General features: G+C 34.9%; 1 protein-coding gene across 1 annotated transcript in view; it reads left to right on the plus strand.

The window, feature by feature from the left end:
• The window catches only part of PPIP5K2 (diphosphoinositol pentakisphosphate kinase 2), a 47,131-nt gene extending 25,644 nt beyond the window's left edge, over nt 1-21,487 (plus strand). The window contains exons 18-32 of the mRNA XM_065663433.1: nt 882-1,023; nt 2,153-2,376; nt 3,698-3,825; nt 4,011-4,125; nt 5,470-5,577; nt 5,664-5,780; nt 6,500-6,673; nt 9,012-9,185; nt 10,414-10,486; nt 12,478-12,597; nt 13,480-13,542; nt 15,259-15,318; nt 17,406-17,537; nt 18,882-19,010; nt 19,698-21,487. Of these exons, the coding sequence (XP_065519505.1) occupies nt 882-1,023; nt 2,153-2,376; nt 3,698-3,825; nt 4,011-4,125; nt 5,470-5,577; nt 5,664-5,780; nt 6,500-6,673; nt 9,012-9,185; nt 10,414-10,486; nt 12,478-12,597; nt 13,480-13,542; nt 15,259-15,318; nt 17,406-17,537; nt 18,882-19,010; nt 19,698-19,801 (1,863 nt within the window). The 3' untranslated portion in view covers nt 19,802-21,487. The remainder of the gene's footprint in view (nt 1-881; nt 1,024-2,152; nt 2,377-3,697; nt 3,826-4,010; nt 4,126-5,469; nt 5,578-5,663; nt 5,781-6,499; nt 6,674-9,011; nt 9,186-10,413; nt 10,487-12,477; nt 12,598-13,479; nt 13,543-15,258; nt 15,319-17,405; nt 17,538-18,881; nt 19,011-19,697) is intronic.
• Nucleotides 21,488-22,851: the final 1,364 nt, after the last annotated feature.

The raw sequence follows: 22,851 nt of genomic DNA on the forward strand, positions 1-22,851 counted from the left end.
ATTTTAGTATCTTGCATGTAAACTGCATGTGGATTTGTTTAAACGTGTGTATTAAAAGTATCATCCAAACCACTGCCAGTAGTGGATTCAGCAGTACGTGGAAAAAGTGAAAGGGTACAGGTTTTCAAGTATTTATTTATTTCTCCCCTACTTTTGGTGTATAAATATAATGGGGTTTGAAATGTCACTGGAATGAATAGAGCATACTCTTCAAAGACAGTTACTGAAAGTAACTAACCTCTGGGATTATGAAGTGATAATTTATTTTTTTTTTTTTAACTTACTTGAAATTTGTGAAGACAGTTTTTTTTGGTTCTTCTATTTTCTTTTTCTATGCCACAGCACCTTTCCCATTTATTTACTTGGTCATAATAGGGAGGTAGGAACTGGTTACTATTAGGTAGAGGGCAGAAGTTTTCCATATCCAAATTATTCTGTGCATTTGAGGAAACAGAGAAAAGTGCAGATATGTATTTGTGTTATGTATATGAATTATTGTTTACTATAATTGTTTTCTTGCTTTGGTTTATGCAGACTTTTCTTCAAAAATGAGGCTAAGCCTCACTTATGTGGATATTATCTGTATTGTTTTAGTAACACCCAACTTGATAGCTCTAAAATTAAGTCAGTTCTGAGGGATGTATGGTATGTTCTTGGTATATGTAAATTTAAAGGGTTTCTTTTTGTTTGTGCTTGTGTTTGTTTCCTTAATGCCTTAAAGGGAGTAGATAATTCAGAGATGGGTTCAGAAATTAATAGCAACTTGCTTGAATACTTTTTCTCCAATACTTGGAATCTTTAATATATTCCATCTTATCTCCCCAGTTCTTTCAAATCTGGATAGTTTGTTTACATAATTTTGTGTTTATCTCAAATTGCAGCTTACTCCATCTGGAAGCGTCTCACTGATTAAATCGATGCAGGTTATTAAAAATCCTGTAAAGACATGTGACACGGTCTATTCCTTGATCCAGAGTTTGACTTCTCAAATCAGGCAAAGAATGGAAGATCCAAAGTCTGCAGGTACTTAAACATTTTTGTACTTGTATTTAGTTTCTCTTGCTTACACCTGAGAGAATTGTAACATTTCATAATTAAACTTGCTCTTAGCAGAACCTTAATCAACAATGGCATAGGGATTTTTAGTCTGATTCCATATGCATCATTTTAAAGTAAAAAGCGGGAGGAACATGTGATCTCACTGCAGATAAGGGCTCTTTGTACTGCTCAGAAGTTCAAGCTAGTCCTCAAATGTTTGCAGAAATTCCTGTCTTAATTATTTGAAACTCAGCAGTCCACCAGGAAAAAAAAAAGTACAAAAAAAAAAATGGATGGTACTAAAGCTAAGTTACATAGGTACATTTTTATATTTAAGTATCTTTGCTGAAGATATGTTGCTTGATGTATGATATATGGTAGTATTGCATAGAATGATGCTCAATATAAAGTGTGGTGAACCAGGAAATAATGTGATGCAGGAAAATGTGATGCAGGAAAACCAGAGCTGGAAGTGACAACAGTGCTTTTTGGTACTAGTTAAATACTGGAGTATTTGCTACCAGTGTTATCTGCAGTGTATAGTATAGTGTATATAGTGTATACACTATAGTGTATAGTATGCAAACTTCTGTTCCGAGGCTGAGCAGGGCAAGTGTCACCTGTGCATAGCATCAGTAGGTTTTGGCTATTTGATCTAATCCTCTGTCCTGGGATGGGGATAATCCATTCTTTTTACCTTCTCTTGGCTTTTGCTGTTACCACATGCAGGAGGGAGAAACAAATGGGATGCATGGTCTGTTATTAAACAGAGATGTTGTCTTGCTCCTTTTCCTCCCTTCCCAGAATTTTCTTACAACCTTTTTTGGTTGCTTTTTAATATATATATTGTCTGTGCTGTAGGACATGCTATTTGTGCTGTAAGCTTTGCTTAAAGGGCCAGTGGTGCACTTCTGCAGATAGGCTTTCCCCTATCTCAATGTAGACATGTAACTGTGATGCTTTCAGCAGTAAAAATGAACCATATGCACATCTGTTCCCTCTGCTCAAAAACATATTTGATCTTTTTTATCCCTCTGTATTCAACTACAACTAACGTGATTAAAATTTCCCTTTTGTTTGATGGCCTTTAATTATGAGGTATGTGTCTGTGCAGATATTCAGCTGTACCACAGCGAGACACTAGAACTGATGCTGCGCAGGTGGTCCAAGCTGGAAAAAGACTTTAAAACAAAAAATGGAAGATACGATATTAGCAAAATCCCTGATATTTATGACTGTATAAAATATGATGTGCAGCACAATGGCTCATTGAAATTAGAAAACACAATGGAATTATACAGGCTTTCAAAGGCTTTGGCTGACATCGTGATCCCTCAGGTAAGCATTTTCAGTTATTAAATAAAATAAATTGCAGAATAAATACTTTTTCAAATTTTGTGAAAATGTCTGCTCTGCCTTTTGTATTGAAGGTTCCTGTATGTTGCAGTAATAGAAGCCTTTTAACATTATCTCATATTTTCTGGTAGTAAGCTGATTATTTTTCTAAGAAAAATCTGATTCATAATTCATAAGATGTGTTCAAAGTGATTTTTTCTTAGCAATTTAAGCTCTGAAAATGTCTGCCTCTTTAGTGCAGTGTATTAGAAGAAAGTGGTTCATCCGAGCCATTCTTCATAGATTTAAGTGCTGTCCCGTGAACAATAGTGTATTCCGAAAATACATTTAAATTCATTCTTCCTGCTTTTAGAAATTTCATTTCTTTTTGCAAATGACACTGTTAATTCTAATCTATCTAATTTCACTTGTCTTAAGCAATTTGAATTTAAAAAGACCTTTCTGCTGCTTCAGAATGCTAACACTCCTTGATAAAAGCGTGCACATTAATTTTCCTAGAATTCCAGGCCAGAAGCAGGCAAGTTAAACTTCCACATACTACAGGCTGTTAAACTGAGATTATCTCTAAAACATTGTAGGCTGTAGGACATAGAATTGTTTTGTGATAATAGGATAGAACAGACTAAAGCTTTCCCCAGGTGCCCCTGTAGTTACAGAGCACTGTTGTAAGAGAGATATTATCCATGTTTTACACAACTATCATTGTTACGTGGTTTACACAGCTGTCCATGTTTTACACAACTTCTTCCTCTCCTCATCTCTCAAACTCCCTCATCTCTCAAGCTCCCTGACAGCAAAGAGGACAAAAAGAATAATGCAGTAAAGAATGTGTTGTGTTATGCAGACCTGCATAAAAAAACTTAATAAGCCTACAAGATTTAAAGGGAAAGTACTTCTTTTGCCTTCTAGGGTAACCAGAAAATCCATCAAAATTCTGTGAGCACTTTCATATCATGTGCAGCGCAGAGCATGAAGTTCACAGGGAGGAGGAATAATTCCCTAGATGTTTTGTTTAAGAGAGTTTCAACATAGCAGAAAGTGAATCCACTTTTGTGGTTTTAACTAGTGAATGAAAAATCTGTTTCTGTGTCTAATAAAGTGTCAAATCAAACAGCAAAAAGGCAAACTACTTGTTACTTGAAGGGGTGTGAGTAATCAAGTGTAATAAAAATGTTAAGCAAAACAGTTTGTAGCCAAGGCAAGTAGATGACTAGTCAGATTTATTACACAAGCCTTTGAACAGGAAAGGCATTTTAATCTTTAACTGAATTTTAAAAGTCAGTTTGCTCTTACATTCTTACAGGAATATGGCATTTCTAAGGCTGAGAAACTAGAGATTGCCAAAGGTTACTGCACTCCTCTAGTCAGAAAAATCCGTTCTGACCTTCAGAGAACTCAAGATGATGATACTGTAAATAAGCTTCACCCTCTGTAAGTCTCTTTTTTAACATGGTTACATTAGTTTACGTAAGAGTTAATATAGATACTCTGTAGCTTTTATATTTGAAGTGTCTTACCAGTTCATAATTTAAGAAGCACGGTTTATTTGTTGACAGCTATTTCTAAAACAGGGATACATCTTGGTATGGTCTAACAAGATCCTTTTTATTTTCAAGTTATTCCAGGGGTGTCATGTCCCCTGAACGCCATGTTCGTACACGGCTGTATTTCACCAGCGAGAGTCATGTCCACTCCCTGTTATCCACCCTTCGTTACGGTGCCTTATGTGATGTAAGTTGAACATTTTTTTTCTGTTAAAGCTCTAATATTTTGAGAGGAACCAAAAGGACTCAATCTTACTAAGATTGTATCCCCTAAAAGCTTAATTTTCTTAAGTGCCTTTGAAATTTATCACACTTTTTCAAACATTTTTTTTCTTATCATATATGCAGAGACATTTCAAATGGCTGATATGCACATTGGTGGAAATCAGCATGCCCTTTAAGTAATGCTGAGTTCCATTGGCTGTGTATGTTATAGTCTCAAAGAGATTTCAAAAGGGCAGATAATACTTTTTTTTTTTTTTTTTTTGTCTTATATTTGCACCTATAATTCTTCCAATTACTTCCTTCAAGTTATCATTCAGGGTTCTCTTGAAATCACTTTTGGACCGGCTTATTATTTTTGACCACTGGCATATTGTCAAGACCTCCCTACCTGACTTAAATAGTGCTCGTGTAGTGCAAAGTTTCTGCTGTTCAGTAGGTTGTCCTACTTTTGTATACTGTCATAGAATATCTTGAAGGTGGTGCATTATTTTCCATCCAATTGGCTTTGAAAACAAGGACTAAAAAAGACAAGGTCTCCAGATTCAGAAATAACCTAACTGAAATCTTGGAGAGGATAAGTGCAGCACCACAAAGCCTACACAGTTGCTTCTAAGATAGAGCTTGATTAACATACTAACTTCTGAAGTGGTTCTGTTGACATACTTACTTCTCATAATGGATGACTGAACTCGCTAATGGCAAAATCATTTTTAATCCCAGACCTCTGTGACATATGCTGCAACAGATAAACTCCTAGTTTTAGACAGATAAATTTTTACGTTTCCTTTAAAGTTAATTATTAAATATGTTTTTTCTAGAGTATGAAAAAAGGTGAATGTTCATTTTATATAATTTAGGATATTTTATATACTAAAAGGTTTCATTTACTCTGTTTGGTAGAATGATATCTAGAAACATTTTCCATAATATACTAGTTGAAATAAGTTTATTGCAAAATTAACAATTCTCATCAGGAGAGTTTAAAACAGTGCCTCTGTCTACAAGACATATATCATCATTGGCAAAAGAACGTGAAAGATACACTGAAGTAAAATACAAAAAGTTCTGACCTCCACTTTTCATTCATTTGATGAGTAATTTTAAGTTCCTGCTTGTTTGTCTGTTTAGTTGGTTGTTTTTTTGTCCCCTGGTTGTATCTCTTTTTTTTTTTTCTCCTTAGCCGTGAAAAGCTTCACACTTCTGCTGTGAATGTAAAATCCATGTAAATGGGGAAAAAGGGGAATCATCAATCTTCTTAAAGTAGCTGGTTTTTATTTGTTAATTTTTTTTTTCCCCCCTTCATAAGGAATCAAAAGATGAACAATGGAAACGAGCTATGGATTATTTAAATGTTGTCAATGAGCTCAATTACATGACACAGATTGTTATCATGCTTTATGAAGATCCAAACAAGGTATTTAAAATGGATAAATATTTTCAGAAATTAGTAGTGCTAAGCTAAGTATTAAACTGTAAACCTATTTAATAATTTTCCTTCAGGAACTTTCTTCTGAAGAACGTTTTCATGTAGAGCTGCACTTCAGTCCAGGAGCCAAAGGCTGTGAGGAAGATAAAAATTTACCAGCTGGATATGGATACAGACCTGCCTCCAGAGAGGTAACAGTTACACATTCTTTAAAGCAAAAGTTAGTTTTTCTGGATGCAGACATACCTAAAATAAACATTGGGAGATTGTTAGGTGAAATACAAATATGTATTTTTGGTAGAAAAATATCAATAAAATGTAGGCAGTCCCAGTGTATTACTGCATGTTGAGTATACACTGAGGTAATGGACACTGGTAATTTGGACCTTCCATGGCTTTGCCAGAACTTTTTCTAGAAATACAAAATACACATTGCAAGAAAAGCGATGTCAACATCAGCGTCACACCAACTGCTATTCTGGTAACTAAAAGCAATGGTTAACTAAGTAAGGTAGTTTGGTATGTTTATGAATGCAGGTTGTTGAGAAAGGATGAATATTCTCAAAGATGTATGGGGAAGTCTGTAGAGTCACCACCTGCTTTTCGAGAAATGATTGAGAGCAAAGCTCGGCTGGAATTCTTCATCTTATTACTAGGCCAACAGAATGTTGGAGTAAAATATGTTGTCTGAATAATGTGGTTAGGTAGGACCACACTGTCATATGTAGTGGCTGGTTAGGAGCAAATACAGATTATTAAAGTCTAGAACAATTTGTTCAATCATATACATCCTGTATTTTTAAAATCTGCTTGCTTTATGTTTATGCAGGAGATTTATTTAACAGACACTTGTGTCTACATGTTGCAAATTGTGCAACTAAATTGAAAATTATTTTTATATTGGTTGTAGAATGAAGGCTCGAAGAAAACCTCTCATAAAAATGATAGTGATGAGGAGGTACATGCTCCTAAAAGAGATGAAGTAGATCGGTCAGTCGTGATGTTCAAGCCAATGGTATCAGACCCGATTCACATACACAGAAAGTCACCCCTTCCGAGATCCAGGAAGATTGGTTCTGTTGAAGTAAGTGTTTATGTTCCAGATAATATCTTTCACAGAAATGAACTTTTGCTTATTTTTAACAGAACAAAACCAAATGTAGTTCTGCTTTTGATTACACAGAACCAGTATGATGTTATGTCTCACAAAAGGGTTGCTCTTATTCTATGGGAAATCCTCCATGGCAGTAACTTTTATGACAGATTTTTTAAAATTAATTACTGGTTTGCAATAAGATTTATTTCCTTTTTTCTTTTAAGCCATTTTAGAAGAGTTGGCATTTGAAAAAGAAGACTCTATTAGTCTACATCTTCAGACTAACATACATTGCTTTTGTATTCATCTTTACAAGGCAGCTGCTATTAGGAATTAAACAAAACTTCAGACTGATCATGCTGAAAGGGAAAACAAAGGGATTGGGGGTGGTAGGGGAGGTGCAGGAGGTGAGACATTGTATGCTGTATTTGCTTTCATGTGGGGTGAAAGTGACTCCACTTGTGAAGAATTTTAAGGTAAGATAATAAACTGGAAGGTGGTTGTTTTGTTTTTTTTAAGTGGGTGGGGTTTGTGTGTCATAAATTTTTTAGATAACATCTTGAACAGTCTAAATTCCTGTCCTGAAGGCCATAACATCTAGATGTGCTTCACAGATACGGCCTTAATGTCACAGAGGTGCGGGGACATACAGCAGTATCACAAATGCCTTTTGGACATTGAGTGGCAAAGCTTCACATGGTGCATAGTGGCACTTCTGTGATATTAATGCTAGAAGCAGACTAACAGCTTCTTATTGCCTCATTCGCAGTTGCTTAAAACCATCAGAAATGAAAATTCACACCAAAAGCTTTTCCTTCCGTGTTTGTGTTGGGAATGGGCTCTTTGTATGCAATGAAAGCATTAGAGATTTGCAAGTAACTTCGTAGTGTGGAAAGAAAAGGATGCATGATTCCCTTCTGTAAGGATATATGTATAACTCACATGACTTCCGTAAATTAGCAGAGATAATAAATGTGAATGTCTTACATTTTCTATTTCCAAGTTTTATCATAAACAAATGCTCAACAACATCAGTATCTTAGATTTTTAGAAGCTATTTTCACTATGATGCAAACCCCCTCCTCCTTACGAGTTCACATACACACAACTTAGTCTGTAACTTCAAACTTTTAACCATTTTTATAAATTACATAAAAGTTAATTTCGGAATGTGCTAGTAACATAAACTGCTAAATTTTGACTGCTCAGATAATACATGTTCAGGTGGAATATGTTTCAGCATTCAATGCTTGTTTACTTGCCAGAAGAAAATAGCAGATAAAAATAAAACACTGTGAAACTAGTTTTGAAAAAAAATAAAACTGGAAGTTTAATCTGGCCTACTGAAATCTGTAAAACCTGTATTTGGAATATTTAAACCAAATTGTATTTTGAAGTGTTTTAAAAAAAGCCATTGCAACTTCAACTGCCTTGAATCTTTTGGCTTGTTTTTGGTTTGTTTTTTTTTTTTTACTACAAGACAATTCTCTCTTCATCTATGTCTGTTAATTTGAAAGGACACTGTCAGGTGTGAGATTATATGGAAATTTTAAACAGGGGTATAGTCAACAATATTTCCAGAAGTACTGCAACTACAGTTGATTCATGAAAATATAAAAAGACCGCAGTTGTAACAGAAAAACGAGAGTAAGGCTCATTCAGCATTGGAAATCAAATTCTGTATTGCTATAATGTTGATTGCTAACAATACATAGTGACGTGGGGCATGGGGGACTCAGCCTTACAATGTCCTCCCTTGAAGTTTCAACAGGCATCCAGCATCAGATAATTTTTAGGGCTTTTTTAACGTTGGAAAACTACAAGTCAGGTTGGCGCTACTACTAGTGGGTCACCTGTAGAGTCTCAGAGGCAATTCTGAAAATCAAAATCTCCTACATAAGGTTATAGACTAGAAATGAAAACTATTAAATAATAAATAGGAAAGTTTAATGTGCTTAGAGGGGGGGAATACTGTTAAACAGTATGTCAAGGATAACAGATGTTCTGTTTCCAACATGTGGGAAATTCTTAAAATTCTGAATCAAGTATTTATAATAGTTACTTTTCTCTCATATCTAATAATCAGTCTACCAGAAATTTGATATAAAGGTTGTATTAAAAGACATAATTGGATGAAAATGCGTAAGTAGAACTGATAGCTTCCTCATACTGTAATACTACTCTTCCCTATTCGCTGTTTAATAGTTTTCAAAGCAGTATATAAAAGGGTGCAAGCAAATTGGGTTTTTTTCTTTTCTGTTCATTTGGCTCTGTTGAATCTAACTTTGCATGCTTTGCTGTTTTTTGCCCCCTTTCTCACTTCCAGGAAGAGAGCCCCCTGAGTGTGTCTAGCCCAGAGTGTATTGGTACCTGGCTGCATTACACCAGTGGTGTGGGTACTGGGCGTCGAAGACGCAGATCAGGGGAACAAATCACTTCTTCCCCTGTCTCCCCTAAATCATTGGCTTTCACATCCAGTATTTTTGGCTCATGGCAACAGGTTTTTAAACTTTACTTCATTAAACATTATTATGTTTAACAAGCAACAACCAACTGTCTTTAAGGACATCTAATCCCTTGTTACGGATTACGTTTGAAGCAAATTCTTCCACTTCTTAAAATTACTTTCTGAGAATGTTTGGGGGAAAAAGAGCAAGTGCATGTTTTTCCACTGAATGTGTTACACATTTTCCTAAAAATTTGGTTTCTTTATAGGAATGGCAAATGTTACCACAGTAAAAAAGACTTAGTCTACTGCCTAATGAAATGGATTTCTGCTTTGGTTTAGTTGTCCTTTAAGACTTTAAAAACAGCATTGCTTAATTTGGTGGTAGGTAAATTGAAAATAATTTTTTTTAATAATTGCAACCAATACCATTTAAAATACTTTGGTACATCATGTTGCTATTCAAAACTTGTTTCGCATATATCATATTTTCAGTGGCCTGGTATTAACTATTGCAGGGAAAAAACTCTAGCACTAATAATTCTTGCCTTCTGTATCCGGAGGTATCTGAAACTCCCAATGCAGTACATCATCCATTGATTTGAACAGTATTTTGAAGACTTCTTTTCTAAATGTCTGGGTGGGAAAGGCAGGAAAATGAGAAACTTCAATGTTTTTGAAGTATCAGCGAAGATCTAAAGATTGTTTAGTATGTCAACGTACTGTTTACATGTATGCAATGGATGGTGTTCTGTTAAACATATCCTTTTTCTTCGAAAAAATTCATAATTTCTTTTTATCGTGGAAAATTCTAAAATTATTTACAAAGGAAAAGTTTGTATCAGTAAAGGCTGTGGGCATCTGAAGATTACACTGATTGAGCCCATGCATGGATCAGTGATTGTATGGTGTCCTCAATGGCTTGTCTGTCTTTCTTTCCCTCCCGTCCTTTTTTCAATACAGGCGCAGTTTAGGAGAGTGCTTTTGGTAAAATGAAATAAAATGTCTCAAATGTCTGTTCTCATATTGGTTTTGGTCTGTGTCCTTTCCTCATTCTGAATGCTTGCTTTGCACCACTTCATTGCAAGGAACTCATGTGAAATGGACTCCCTTCAGAAGGGGACATTGCATGATCCTTCATGTCTCCTTTACATATTTTTACTAATACTTATCATACAGCTTATTAACACTTGTCTGTCTGAAACAGGCTGCTGTATCAAGTTAAATGGATATTTCATACTGCTGTTCTACTTTCCCTTATTTTTCTGTTTTTTATATGCAGGTCTTATCAGAAAGCAATAGTAACTTACGAACACCAAGAACGATTCTGGAACAAAAGCGAGAGAGTAGTCTAGGTATGTGCCTACAATTGAAGTTTGTTCGATATTAGCAGCTTTTCATCTGCCTGTTGTTCTGTACAGTTGTACATTCTTTGAACATGTTAACAGGACCTAATAGTATTTCTTATATGCTGTGTGTCTGCCTATGAACTGGACAATTTCTTTTCTGCAGCAAAAGTTTTTTATAAAAAATCATAACTGAAAAGAGCAAATTGATTGACACTGTTCACACTGCTGAATGTACTACTCACAACAGGTACACAGGATAATTTTGGGGGTTTTGCAGGAATCTTTTGGATAGAAATGGCCTGCACTGGAAACACTTTTCTTGAAAACTAATGTTTCCTACTGTGGGTAATTGATGGAATTGAAGGTGTTTCATTCAGGGGAGGGGATGGGGAACAAATGTCAAGGTTCTTGATAATACTGGGGCAGGAAGAGGGGCTAGGAGGGTGCATATATTCCCTCTCCTAAAATCAATTTCTTCCTTTCAGCACAAGAATGAATCATGCTATAATTGAATGATTTAAGTTTTTTTTAATTCAAATGGTGATTTTCTGTTGCTTCTTTGAAACAGGCATACATATGACTCCTGCAAAAATATGAAATCATGCACTACTGTAAATCAATATTGCATTTTTTTCTGCAAGTGTCTTTTCATGGGAGTGTAGAAAATGCATAAGCTATATACATAAACTTACAAGTAGTTTATCCTTTCTTTGTAAAGATCTGTATTTTTTGTACATCTAATCTTTGTGATACTTTTCTCCCTATTATATTTTTCCCTTAGTAAAATGCATACATCAGGTGCTTTTGTTTATCGAAGTCATGTTCTCTGTTGTGTGCTTGCTAAAATTAAACAACTTTTCTTTTGCCAATGTGTGACACAATATGGCTTGTGGAAGTTGATGTATTTCTGTGCATAGATTAAGGTATACATTTGGTGTGGAAGGCTTTTGCCACAGACGAGGCGCCAATTTATTTTGGCTGTGATTGGTCACATGTGCTAGTAATGTTTCTCCTCATTAAAAGCAGTGAAAGGAAGTATCACTGGGTAGATAGTTGGTTTTCAAAAAAAATCTGCTGCTACTTATTAAACTGTAAAAGATAAGTTCTGAGTGAAAAACGACTTCTCCTTTCAACTAGCAGTAAAAGCTGAAGGAAAAAAATTGCAACAATTTTTTCCATTTTGTTCATTGTTGTAGGTAGATTTCATTTATGGTTGATGATTATAAAAGTTATTTTTATATTTCTGTCTGTGTCCTTCAGTGGTTTGTTAAAACTCCCATCCTAGTGGCAGGAATGTATGAGTTGTAACAAAAGTACTCTCACTTGCATGGAGATGTACACAAGTCTTAATAGGAAAGAAGTCAAGCTAAACTTGATCAGCTTCTAGGTATTTTCAGTTTGCAACTTTGTCAGTGGTGGCAGCTGAAATATGAATAGAGTATTTCTAAATTGGTTAACATTTTGCTGGGGTAGAAGGGAAACATTTCCATATTAAGTCTGTGGAAATGCATAAGGACTTCATTGCAGCCTGTCATCTCAAAGGTTGATTTAGATGAATGCAACGAGCAGTATTTTTCCAGTTTATATTTGTTTCAGAAATGCAGCTCTTAAAACCACAACAACTTTCACATTATCATCATCATTATCATCATCTTGTTTTTTCTTTTGTTGTTTTGGTTATTTTTCAATTGATGCTAACTGGTAACTTTTCTTTACCGAAAGTGAAAACAGGACAAGAACTCACTTTGTTAAAGCGAGTCCTCAATTTGTGCATATAGCAGAGAGTGCTGTGTCATGAGTAGAAGCACAATAAATTAAGATAGTTTCAGCGTACAAGTACCACTCTGACATTACAAGCATATTGTGAACCTGTCCAAGGCACTGCCAAAAGCTGCCTTTTGTGTGGTAAGAGCCATGTCCTTGCATGCTGCATGCATCCCCAATGTGAATAGACCAAACACCTGGTTGTTGTATGTATTTTCTCTAACTCCCATCAGGGTCTCACTGTGCGGGCCTGTTTAGCACCTCAGTGCTCGGGGGTTCTTCAAGTGCACCTAACCTACAGGATTATGCTCGTACTCATCGTAAAAAGCTGACTTCTTCTGGCTTCATAGATGGTATGTGCACACTCTCGCACATGCACGCACAAACCCATGTGCCATATTGAACTTCTAAAGATTTTAATGGAATCCTAGAATCCTTTGCCTTAGTATTAATTGTATGAGTTTTTATTGTTTCTTCATTGCCCATAGCTTGCATATGTTTAACTTAATAGCATAGTTAATTCTTGTTTCTGCCTTGAATTAAACACTAGCCCACAAACTTGTAATGTGTGCCAGGAGATTTCAGCAAGTGCATTTTTTCGTTTAGTAAACTAAAATTTTGGGGTTTAAATTCTTTTCTCATTTTAAGCTTCAGTTTCTATGATTACTTATTGATCTTGAAATGAAATTACTTGGAGCATATACAAGGAATGAAAGAAATTATAAATAAGTTAAATACTGATGGTGAAAATTTTAGGATTCCTGATCTTTTTTTTTTTTTTTTTTGGTTGGGTTTGGATTGCAGAGAAGCAGGAGATTTTCAGTTTTGGATAAGCTGGGGTAGAAAAGAAACTCTCTCATTAGATTTCAGAACGTAAAGATGCCAAAGCAGACCTTTAAAACTCTGAGGTGAAACAGTATTCCAGTATTCATGCTGTTTTCCTCCCAATTCACTACTCAGTGTTCGACTTTAACCTGATATAACCTTGTATGCCAGAATCACCAGCTCATTTTGCTTGTTTTCATACACTTCATTACACATCTTGTAGTTACCAACAATCCAAATTTTCTTCTTTTTAACATCTTTTTAGATTTTAGCCCTTTTCCTTGGTCCTTTCTGCATGCCACTCAGTTCTAATACCTTCTCATCTTTTTTTCTTCTTCCTTTCCTTTTTTGAAATCTTCCTCTTTTGGTAGCTGTTATAAATTTCAGGTACCTGTTTTTCTCTTTCTCAGACACCACACGCGGTTCTGCTGTTAAAAGGTTTTCTATCTCATTTGCTCGACACCCAACCAATGGTACGTTTTGCTTTTATTTTCAAAAAAAAAAAAAAAAAAATCAAAAGGTTCCTTGCTTCATCCCTTTTATTTTTATTTCAAATATGGGGTGTACAGTATCATCCAGCCGTCTGTTGTTCCTAACTTCCAGCACAACTCCAAATATATTTGTAATCATTAGCTACCCTAAATCCCTTCTTTACCATTCATTAGTATAAATACAACATCAAAAATCATTCCTTAAAAAAATAATTGAAAAAACTGAAGAGCTGCTGTTAATCATGATCTCTGTAATTATTCTCCCCAGTTTCTTGTGTGATCAGACTGTATGGTACAAGATAAAAACAGGATTAAACTTGATCTTTATTGGGCATACACTTCTTGATAGCTATTGCTTCTTCTTTGTCTTTCTCCCACTGAGCTGTTTCTCTGAGTCTCCTGATTCTAAAGTAAATCACTGAATTGACAACTGGAGTTTTATTACTATCTTCTTGAATTGATGCTAAATTAAAAAGCTGAAGCAGAAGCTTTGGTTCCATTCCTGCTAAACTGCTGTATTTATCATCAGTCAAAAATTTACATTGTCATACTTCTCTGCTCATCAGATGTACAAATTACTTAAATATTGCACTAAAAATCACACCAAGAGAGCTGCCTCTTGTTTACATTGACCTCTTGTGCTTCAAGAGTGAGAGTCAACTTCTCTTCAGTCTACCATAGTTACAAATAGAAGTCTGATTTAACATGTAGGACAGAGGTATGTCCTTCTCTTCCGCAGCAAAATATTTCTGCCTATCTTTCTATGTGGTTAAATAGGCCCATTCATGAAAACTAGACTCTGTCTTCAGCATCCACCAGATCTTAATGTAGCTTTTCCAGATTTCTTAATGGCAGTTTTAATATGTGCATGACTGCAAGCTGACTACAGTGTTAGTAGTATTACTGAAACTGCGGTGGAAATCATCAGTATTTTCATGTTAGATTAAAAATACATTCACTTAGAAGCAAAATAAAAAAAAAGAAACAACAAAAAACACTTTGTTTGGCTTTACAGAGAGGCAGTGTAGTCCTTTTAAGTTCATTTGGAATCTACAGTGAGTTTTTGCACTGCAGTGTTTCTTGAAGGGAAACTGCTATGGTAAGGCTGAATTAATACAGTTTAGACTATGTTTGATCTAAAAAGCCAGTTCTAGTATCCTATTTCTAATAAGAAAGATGGGAATCCATTTTTTATCTTTAGACTCAAACCATTCGAGTTCAATAGTATTTTGGAAACATCCGAAGTCAGAAAGTAAGAACTGCATTTGAGTATCCATGTCTAGTAAGGATTACTTTCTGTTCCATTAAGCACTGTTTGTGACTGCATTCTTTAAAAAAAGGATCTAAATTGCTTTTAATGAATGCATTGATTATTCTGATAAGTGTAATACAGTAGTTCTACCACACATCTTTTACAAGATTAATGCATGCTGTGTGAGCTCCCATGAAACCTAATTATATTGCAGGTTTCAAAGAGTTCCTTATTAACATAAGAACATATTCATGTTGTTTTGTCTGTCCTCTGGACTATCATTTTTATTCTCCTTGTCCCTTTCACTCCGTTTTTTCTTATTTCTATGTTATTATCACACCCTCTTAACTCATTTCAGAATACTTCCCTCATCTTTAGTTCAAGGAACATGATGAAACAAGTATCTTCTGACAGTGCTTTACCTTATTTTCTGGGCCTCTGTGCAGAACACCCACACCTCTTTAGGTGCTGGTCCATTTCCTCTGTGGAATTTCTAGGCTCCAGTGGTATGTCTCTATAGCTTTTAAATGTAAGACAGCAGGGTGGCTTTTTGAGATGCTGCGTTAACCCTTTCATTGTCTTGCCTTTTGACGGGAACAGTGCTTTAAGAATAAACACAGCCAAAGCTCAAAGGCTGTTAGTTTACAGGAAATTTCTTTTTTAAAGGGATACTGTCAGGTGGCTACATCATTGAAATTCAAATTTATTTCTCATATATGATCATAAAATATTTATCTTAAAATATTCAAATAAAACATCACAGATTTCCAGGGTATCTTTTAAGTCATATTGTTTAGATGTAAAGATACAACAACGTGCTGGTATGTTGTTGCTGCTGCTGCCTGATAGCAGAATTGACAAAACTGAATGAAGATCCATGGAGGGGAAATTCCTGAAAGAAGAACATTCTTCACACACACACCCAGCCTTTTTTTTCCTTAAAGGGCATGGGTGCATTTTGAAATTTCTGGTTTTCTGTAATGCTGCACTATAATAGTTATTAAAAAGCTAATCTGACATTATCCCACTATGTTCTTTGCAAAATTGAAGACATAAATTCTCTTTCAAATGATAGGGACTTCTCTGTAAGGGTAAAATACAAGATTTCTCTTTACTGTAATGCAAAGAAAGGGTTTGCGTTTTGCATGCATGCTTACTTATTTAGGATATTAATATGTATGCCAAACATCTTAGTGCTTACACTGAAGCTTAGCTACTGCCTTTATAGAAAAACAGAAATTAAGTATGTGGTGGTGTTTCTTTCGTACATGAAAATAAGCTTCCATGAAATGCAACTTTTTATTTGTAATACAAGTGAACCTCTCATAACTACACTTCAGTTGATTTTATATTTAACTGTCCCTCACATTTGAGTATGGCCAGTGTGGGTCCAAATATAAATACAGACATTTGGGGGTGAAATTTTGTTGAGTTATTCCTTTATGCAAAGCATAAATGGGAAGTGAATGGGGAATACTGGTTATCACAAGAATATTGATGTTTATAATTTTAGGGAGGGAACAGTTCACAGTTATATGCTATCTCTAATAAATGTGCCTTGAACTGATATTCTAAACATTATTTCATTCACAACTGTTTCTGCATTTAAATATCTTAAATGTGGCAACTGTAAATTTACAATGCTGAATTTCAAATTTGTAATGTTACAGCTGTATGTTGAAAACACTAATGGGCATATTTTCCTTTCTGAAATGCAATTGGATGAAGAGTTATTTATTGAGTTATCAAACTTGTATCACTTTAAAGAACTTCATTTTTTTTTGCTGAAATGTTTAAATGCTTTTTTAGTATGTTAGTAATATGGATATGCATGGTTGGTGTATGATCAGTACTAACTCAGAAGAGTGAAGTCCAATAAGTTTTTAGATTTTGGGTTGCTATACTTACCTGTTCTAATATATGAAACTTCTAGTCCTTTAAGTACTGTTTTTAAATGCATAAAGGTAGGTGTAAATCTGTCTTACAAAGTTAAAACATGTAACATCAAGGTACAAAAGTGCTAACAGTGGTTTTCCTTTGATATTGAAGGCAACAGTTTGTTTTCACAGAATACTGAAGATGATAGAACGTGAATTCTACAAATTCATTTTTTTGAAATTTAGCGTTTTTAGCTCTTGTCTGCTAACAGTTGACAATACAGCCATCCTATTTTACTTGCATGAATGAGTTACCTATTTAGTGCTGTGCCAGATATGAGAATGAGTGGAAGAATTACTACCATCTCCTGCCTATTCTTTTCTTAGTTATTTACTAAGTCCATCTTAGAGGAAAGTTATCTTTTGTGAACTGATTTGGGAGAGGAGCATAGTTGTAATGTTTGAAGACACTTCATGTGTACATGAGATTTGTATCCCACTTTATGTTACATGGTAGCTTTATTTTAGTATGTGGTAGAAATTGGCACATCTTGTTCCAACTCCTATAATTTAGTGTCCATGATTTCAAGAGTACTGTGTCTGCATGTGCTGATTTAAAATAAGTACTTTTTATTGTACATTGATACTTGCCTGTGCAGTAGCTTAAATTGTGTCTTATGTTTGGAAATCCGTGTTTTTTATTATATTTCCTTCAGGCTTTGAATTGTATTCCATGGTGCCTTCTATTTGCCCTTTGGAAACTCTGCACAACTCCTTGTCTCTGAAGCAGGTGGATGAATTTCTTGCCTCCGTTGCTGCTCCATCAAGGGAAAATCTACAGGAGACAGGTACTGATTTTTAGTTTGTAATTATGTTCATTTAAAACTGTTAAATATTGCTTAGTTAATCTTTCCAGTATCTTACAGCTAACAAGTAAACTAAGAATACTGCTTTAAAAAATATATGCATAAACCATAATTTTAATTTCTGTGGCCCAGGTAGTGTTATAATTAATTAATGTCTCTGCTGACTGGTTTAATGAAATCATAATTGGTTTATTTCCTCACATTAAGAATTTCTCTGTACTGTCCACCCTGTTAGTTGAATTGCAGGGAATTCTTAGTGAGAATACAGTATTTTCTGCTTTATACTGTACAATTGTACTGTCACTAACCTCAGCAGAGTAGTGTTGCCTTTTACAAGCCTCTTACATCTTAAAACCGTTATTTCCTGTTTCTTGGAATATTAGTTGGGGGTTCACCTTGTGATGTTCACCTTGCAGTCACTTAGTTTCTTAGTAGTTTGTGCTGTATGGTTAATGTTTAAGTGATACTGAAATTAAAGGCAAACTGAGTTCTACCCATGTGCATGTCTGGGAAGATGACTTTCCACTGTGGTTTTTGATAAGAAAATTTGTACTTGATAGTATTGATAAAAAGGTTATCTGTCTAGATGTAAGGGTTTTTGTTTTTTCTGTTACTTTAGTTTTATACAGTTTAGATTTTAATCAGGCCTCCTATATCTGAGAAGGAGGGTAAGCAATTTAAGAAAACTGATGTTAAAGAAACCAAGGAGGCCTACAGGTATTTTGAAGTTTAAATTTAAAATGCTTTGTTACACTTATTAGGAAGCTTGTGTCTCTTCAAAGCAGTTGAGAACACAAGACAAAAAAATACTTCATTCCTCTGTGGTGGTTTGGTTGTCACCTTTCTACAAAAGAGTGGTTGGAAATTAGACCTGATAGAATTGAGGCCATAAGTGCTTTGCGCTCCTTCTTCTTTCCTATAACATTTGGAAGTTGGTGGAGAATAATGTATTGTATACACTTTTCAAAGGCATTTTGGACTTGAATGCCAGTTTAGTCCAAATGCTTATTCCTGTGCAGCCCTCAACATATGAGAAGTAGCACTAGTGATTTTGCCAGCTGTACTGAAATTCAGCTTAGCTGCCTTAGCAGCATGAATTTCTTGTGTCACTTTATGAGGTAAAATGGAGATACGTAGATTTGTCTTTCATGCTGTGAAGTTCTGACCCTAGAGTCAAAAACTGGTGGCTGAGCTGCAGGGTGTGTAAATACAGCATCTGTACTGGTGGACAGACAACACAGTTCTGTGGCTGCTATCTTCAACATTTTGCTCAGGTGAGAATATTTTTATTATTAATGATGTGTATCTTTTTTTTCCGCTTTTCAGCTTCTCCAACTTACATGATTCCAGTTTCAGGAAGAAAAATTCCTTTAAACACGTACACCCCTGCAAAAATTCAACCAACACCACTTGAAACTTTGCCTGAAAGGCAAGCAGTAGAGAAACCGACCTTATGTAAGTAACTTCTGTCAGAGGCACAGTGGCTAACTTGATTACATTATTTCCAGCAGTAGGATTCTTTCTTTTATATATATATATATATATTACGTAATTTCTTAGGGCAGGTATTTCTTAAAATTCCCTGTCTATGTGAATGGGATCACTTTATGGGTCACAGAGAACTCAACAGTGTTGCACAATTAGTTGTAGTAGTAAAACTTTGTTAATAGTTACTTTCTTTTATCCTCTGAGGTGTCTGGGAGAATTTCTGTGGCCTGAAAATGGATGGCTTTTTGTTTTGTTTTGAAGTACAACAGAATTTCCAGCTGTGTCCAAGTGGATCAAGAACAGGAAATTTATTTGTTTAAATTTCAGAATTTCCAAGATGTTTTCTGAGCATTTACCATAGAGGTCTGTAAGCAGGTTCTGACTAAAGCTGCCAATAACATAATGATGTATTAAATCACTTGTATATATTCAGTATGAATATACTAGTGGCAAGCTACACTGTCTGCTTTTGAAAGCTTGTGCTGTTCAGTGGGCCTTGAACAAAATCCAGTTGCATGTCTGGTTTCATTAGATACAGTGTGGCTTTGTGTATGTTTCTGTGTTAGGTAACTTACAGTTTTCTTGGGTTTGGTGCTTTTCAGCATAAATATTCTTAAGTGTAAAACCTAACACTTTTCTTCTTTATCTGTACAGCTTCCTCTGGATCTTCTGCTCATGTACCTAAGGTTAAGCTGACTCTTGAAGAGACCTCGCTAGATCTGGAACTTAGTGGTGAAACTCTTTTTGAGAAGAAATGATGTTGATAAGACAAAACTGGAACCATCTTTTTAAACAATTTTGTGTGAGTTCAACTAAATTACTGAGCTTTCAAAAACCAGTCATGTCTGCAGTTCAAAGTGTGCCTAAGAAGCTATACATGGTTAACTAGTGTGCACACTACATATTTAGGTCAAATGTCTTTTCTCATTTTTCAAAACATTTCAGGAATATTTATTTATCAGTTTGAACTTCACACCTTTAATGGAAATGCTGCACATGAATATTCTCAGTGTCTTCAAATATTTACTGTAAACCTGTACAAAACCAATGCAGTGATCTGTGTTAGAGTGGCTCTGTTGATGTCACTGTAATAAAGGCATTGCCTGTTGTCATTATAAACTTCTATTTTCAGGAGTTTATAATCTCCCTGTTGAGTTTCTTTTGTGGACTGAAATGAAACACACATCTTTGCTAGAAGCTTTTTTTTTAATTTAACTATGTTTCCAAAGAGATCTGTTTTGCCTGGTTTTGAAGTCAAGCAGATGTTTTCTGCATTTTACTTATTTTATATCATATATGCTGCAATAATTAGGCATGATGCAGTGAGTTAATGTGTTGTCACTTTCCACTCTCATTTTTATTCTGTGTTTACATCCGAGCTGTAACATTCAAATATTCTTTTTCTTTTATTGTTTAGTATACATGCTTGTATACGGGTACCTGTATATCATCCAGCAGATAAAACTGTCTTTTATATGTTTTTATCATGTCCTTCTGTTGTTTACTAAAAAGACAGTTTTATTTGCTTTGCCATACGTTTCTACAAAACAGTGATATTAAAAAGCAGGTTTTGTAAAAAGAGAAATGGTTACAGCTGGTCTTGTAGTTAAGTTTATAATGAAAAATAGTAAATCTTCTATCTATGCTCTGTTATCATCCCTTCAGAGTAGAGAGACTATGGTGTAACAGACCTCAGTACTTACTGTTGCAAAATACTCAGGATTCCTCATGGCCTGGGGATTTTCATACTTCTGTCCTTGCAATCTAGGTGGTTAACAACAGCTCCCATTAAAAAAAAAAAAAAAAAATTATAAAGATTTTATAAGAGCTGTGAGATGCATTAGTAAGTCAGTGGAACTTTGAGTTATTGGGTTATGTAATCATCCAGTCTCAGCAGATCTTGTTGTTATCTGTGGCATGAAAAAATACTGAATTATTATAATTATCCCAAATGTATGAAAATATTGTCCACTTTTGTAAGTTCAAGTGGCTGGTTATTAGTAATGGATGTAATAAACTACAAGTTACATAATTCCTTTCACATCTAAGTTGCAGAAGTTGTAGCTTCTGAGTAATATTTTTAAATAAGGCTCTTCCTCATTTCCAGAGCCAGTGCAATTCTTAATTACACTTACTTTGCCACAGGGCCTGTTTTTTCAGTGTTTACCACATGTGAAATGGGTTCAGCAGACTAATTCTAAGAATGCTGATTAAATACCAAAAATATGAAGGGTTTCACAGCTATATACTTAAAACATTTCATTTTCTGTAACGCAATTGTGTTATTGACAGTGTTGGTCTTGCACACAACTGAATGTACACTTGTTTACCGTTTTTAAGAAAATACTGTAAAAATTTAAGTATGCGTATCATTCCAGTCAACCAAAGCTGTGGCATAACTTTTTTTTTTATGTGCTCCTAAATAAAACCAAGATCACTGGCAACTTCTCTCTATTTTGTTTTCTTTTAAGTTTATATGTGAAGTACAGAGTAGTTGACTCAGTCATTTCAGTGTAAAACAACTTATAAATAAGGCATTAATATGCAAATAAGCTAAATTCTATTTGCAGTTCACACTGTAGAGAAATATTTTAAGAGATCAAAATGTGTGTAAGTGGCATCAAATCTGTGCCTTTGAGGAGGCGCATGCACTAAATACGAGATAGAAGCTGTTGTGGCAAAGACCTTACAAGAAACTTGGGAGTCTACGTTGATACAAAATCACACTTCTAACACGTACTTGCTGTGGAAAAAAGAAAGAATGGATGAAAAAAATTGTCACTATTCCACATAATGTATGAGTGTAATATGCTGAATCATAGATTCAAAGAATGGTTGGAGTTGGCAAAGGCTTGAAAAATCACTTAGTTTCAACCCCCCGCCACGGGTGGGAAAAGAGACTTGTAGTCCAAATTTCTAAAAGCTGCAAATTTTCATGTGATCTGCTACCAGTGGAAGAATCAGCTTTCTGAAACAAAACTGAACTTGATTAGAAATTATTCTTTGTCTTCCTCCAAGCTACACTGATATCAGTGCATATTTTTCTATCATAAAGTTGCTGGAAAAGAGAAACAAACTATGTCTCATGGTGTATTCTCTTTAAAAGAGCCTAATTTGGTGGTAACTGCACTGATCTAAAAGGGATTGTGTGTTTGACAGTGATAAATTCTTTGGTTTTAAACAAGTGATAAATGAGAAGTGAAAGAAAGGAAATTCTGATATCTCAAGATTAGCCTAAAAGGGAGGTATTTTAGGCTATTTCTGCCTGGATGCATCTTCTATATAACATGTTTTTGAGAAGTTCACTTCCTGTGCATCATTCTTGATCTATATAACCTGATGTCCAGGTAGAACAGAAATACCATCAAAGCTATTTTCTCCACCACACTTTCAGATCTCCATTCTATTCAGTAAAAGTGACAAAAGTCATCCACAACATAAAATAAGGTGGTCAGAATCAGAGTTGGTACTAACTGAACATCTGCACAACACACAAACCTCTAAAACCATCATCTTTTTCACATTCTTTCCTGTGCTTACTAACTATCTGGACACAGATTCAGCCGTGCTTAAGTAGCTGTAATTCCTACTGATATCAGCTTAATTAGGCAAAAAGTGAATTTGGCCCAAGAAGAAAATTAAGGGATACTTTCTGCATTCACTAAAATGATTTTTTTTAACTTGCTATATAAAAAATAAAGGTGGGATTTTAGTAAATGGTCTACTTCAGACATTTTGTTCAGATTTTAAATAAATTTTCATCGTATTTTCTTTTAATTTAGCCAAATAGCTTCTAAAGGTATCTTAA

This window comes from Lathamus discolor, chromosome Z, assembly GCF_037157495.1.
Source record: "Lathamus discolor isolate bLatDis1 chromosome Z, bLatDis1.hap1, whole genome shotgun sequence".
In the NCBI taxonomy this organism is placed as follows: domain Eukaryota; kingdom Metazoa; phylum Chordata; class Aves; order Psittaciformes; family Psittacidae; genus Lathamus; species Lathamus discolor.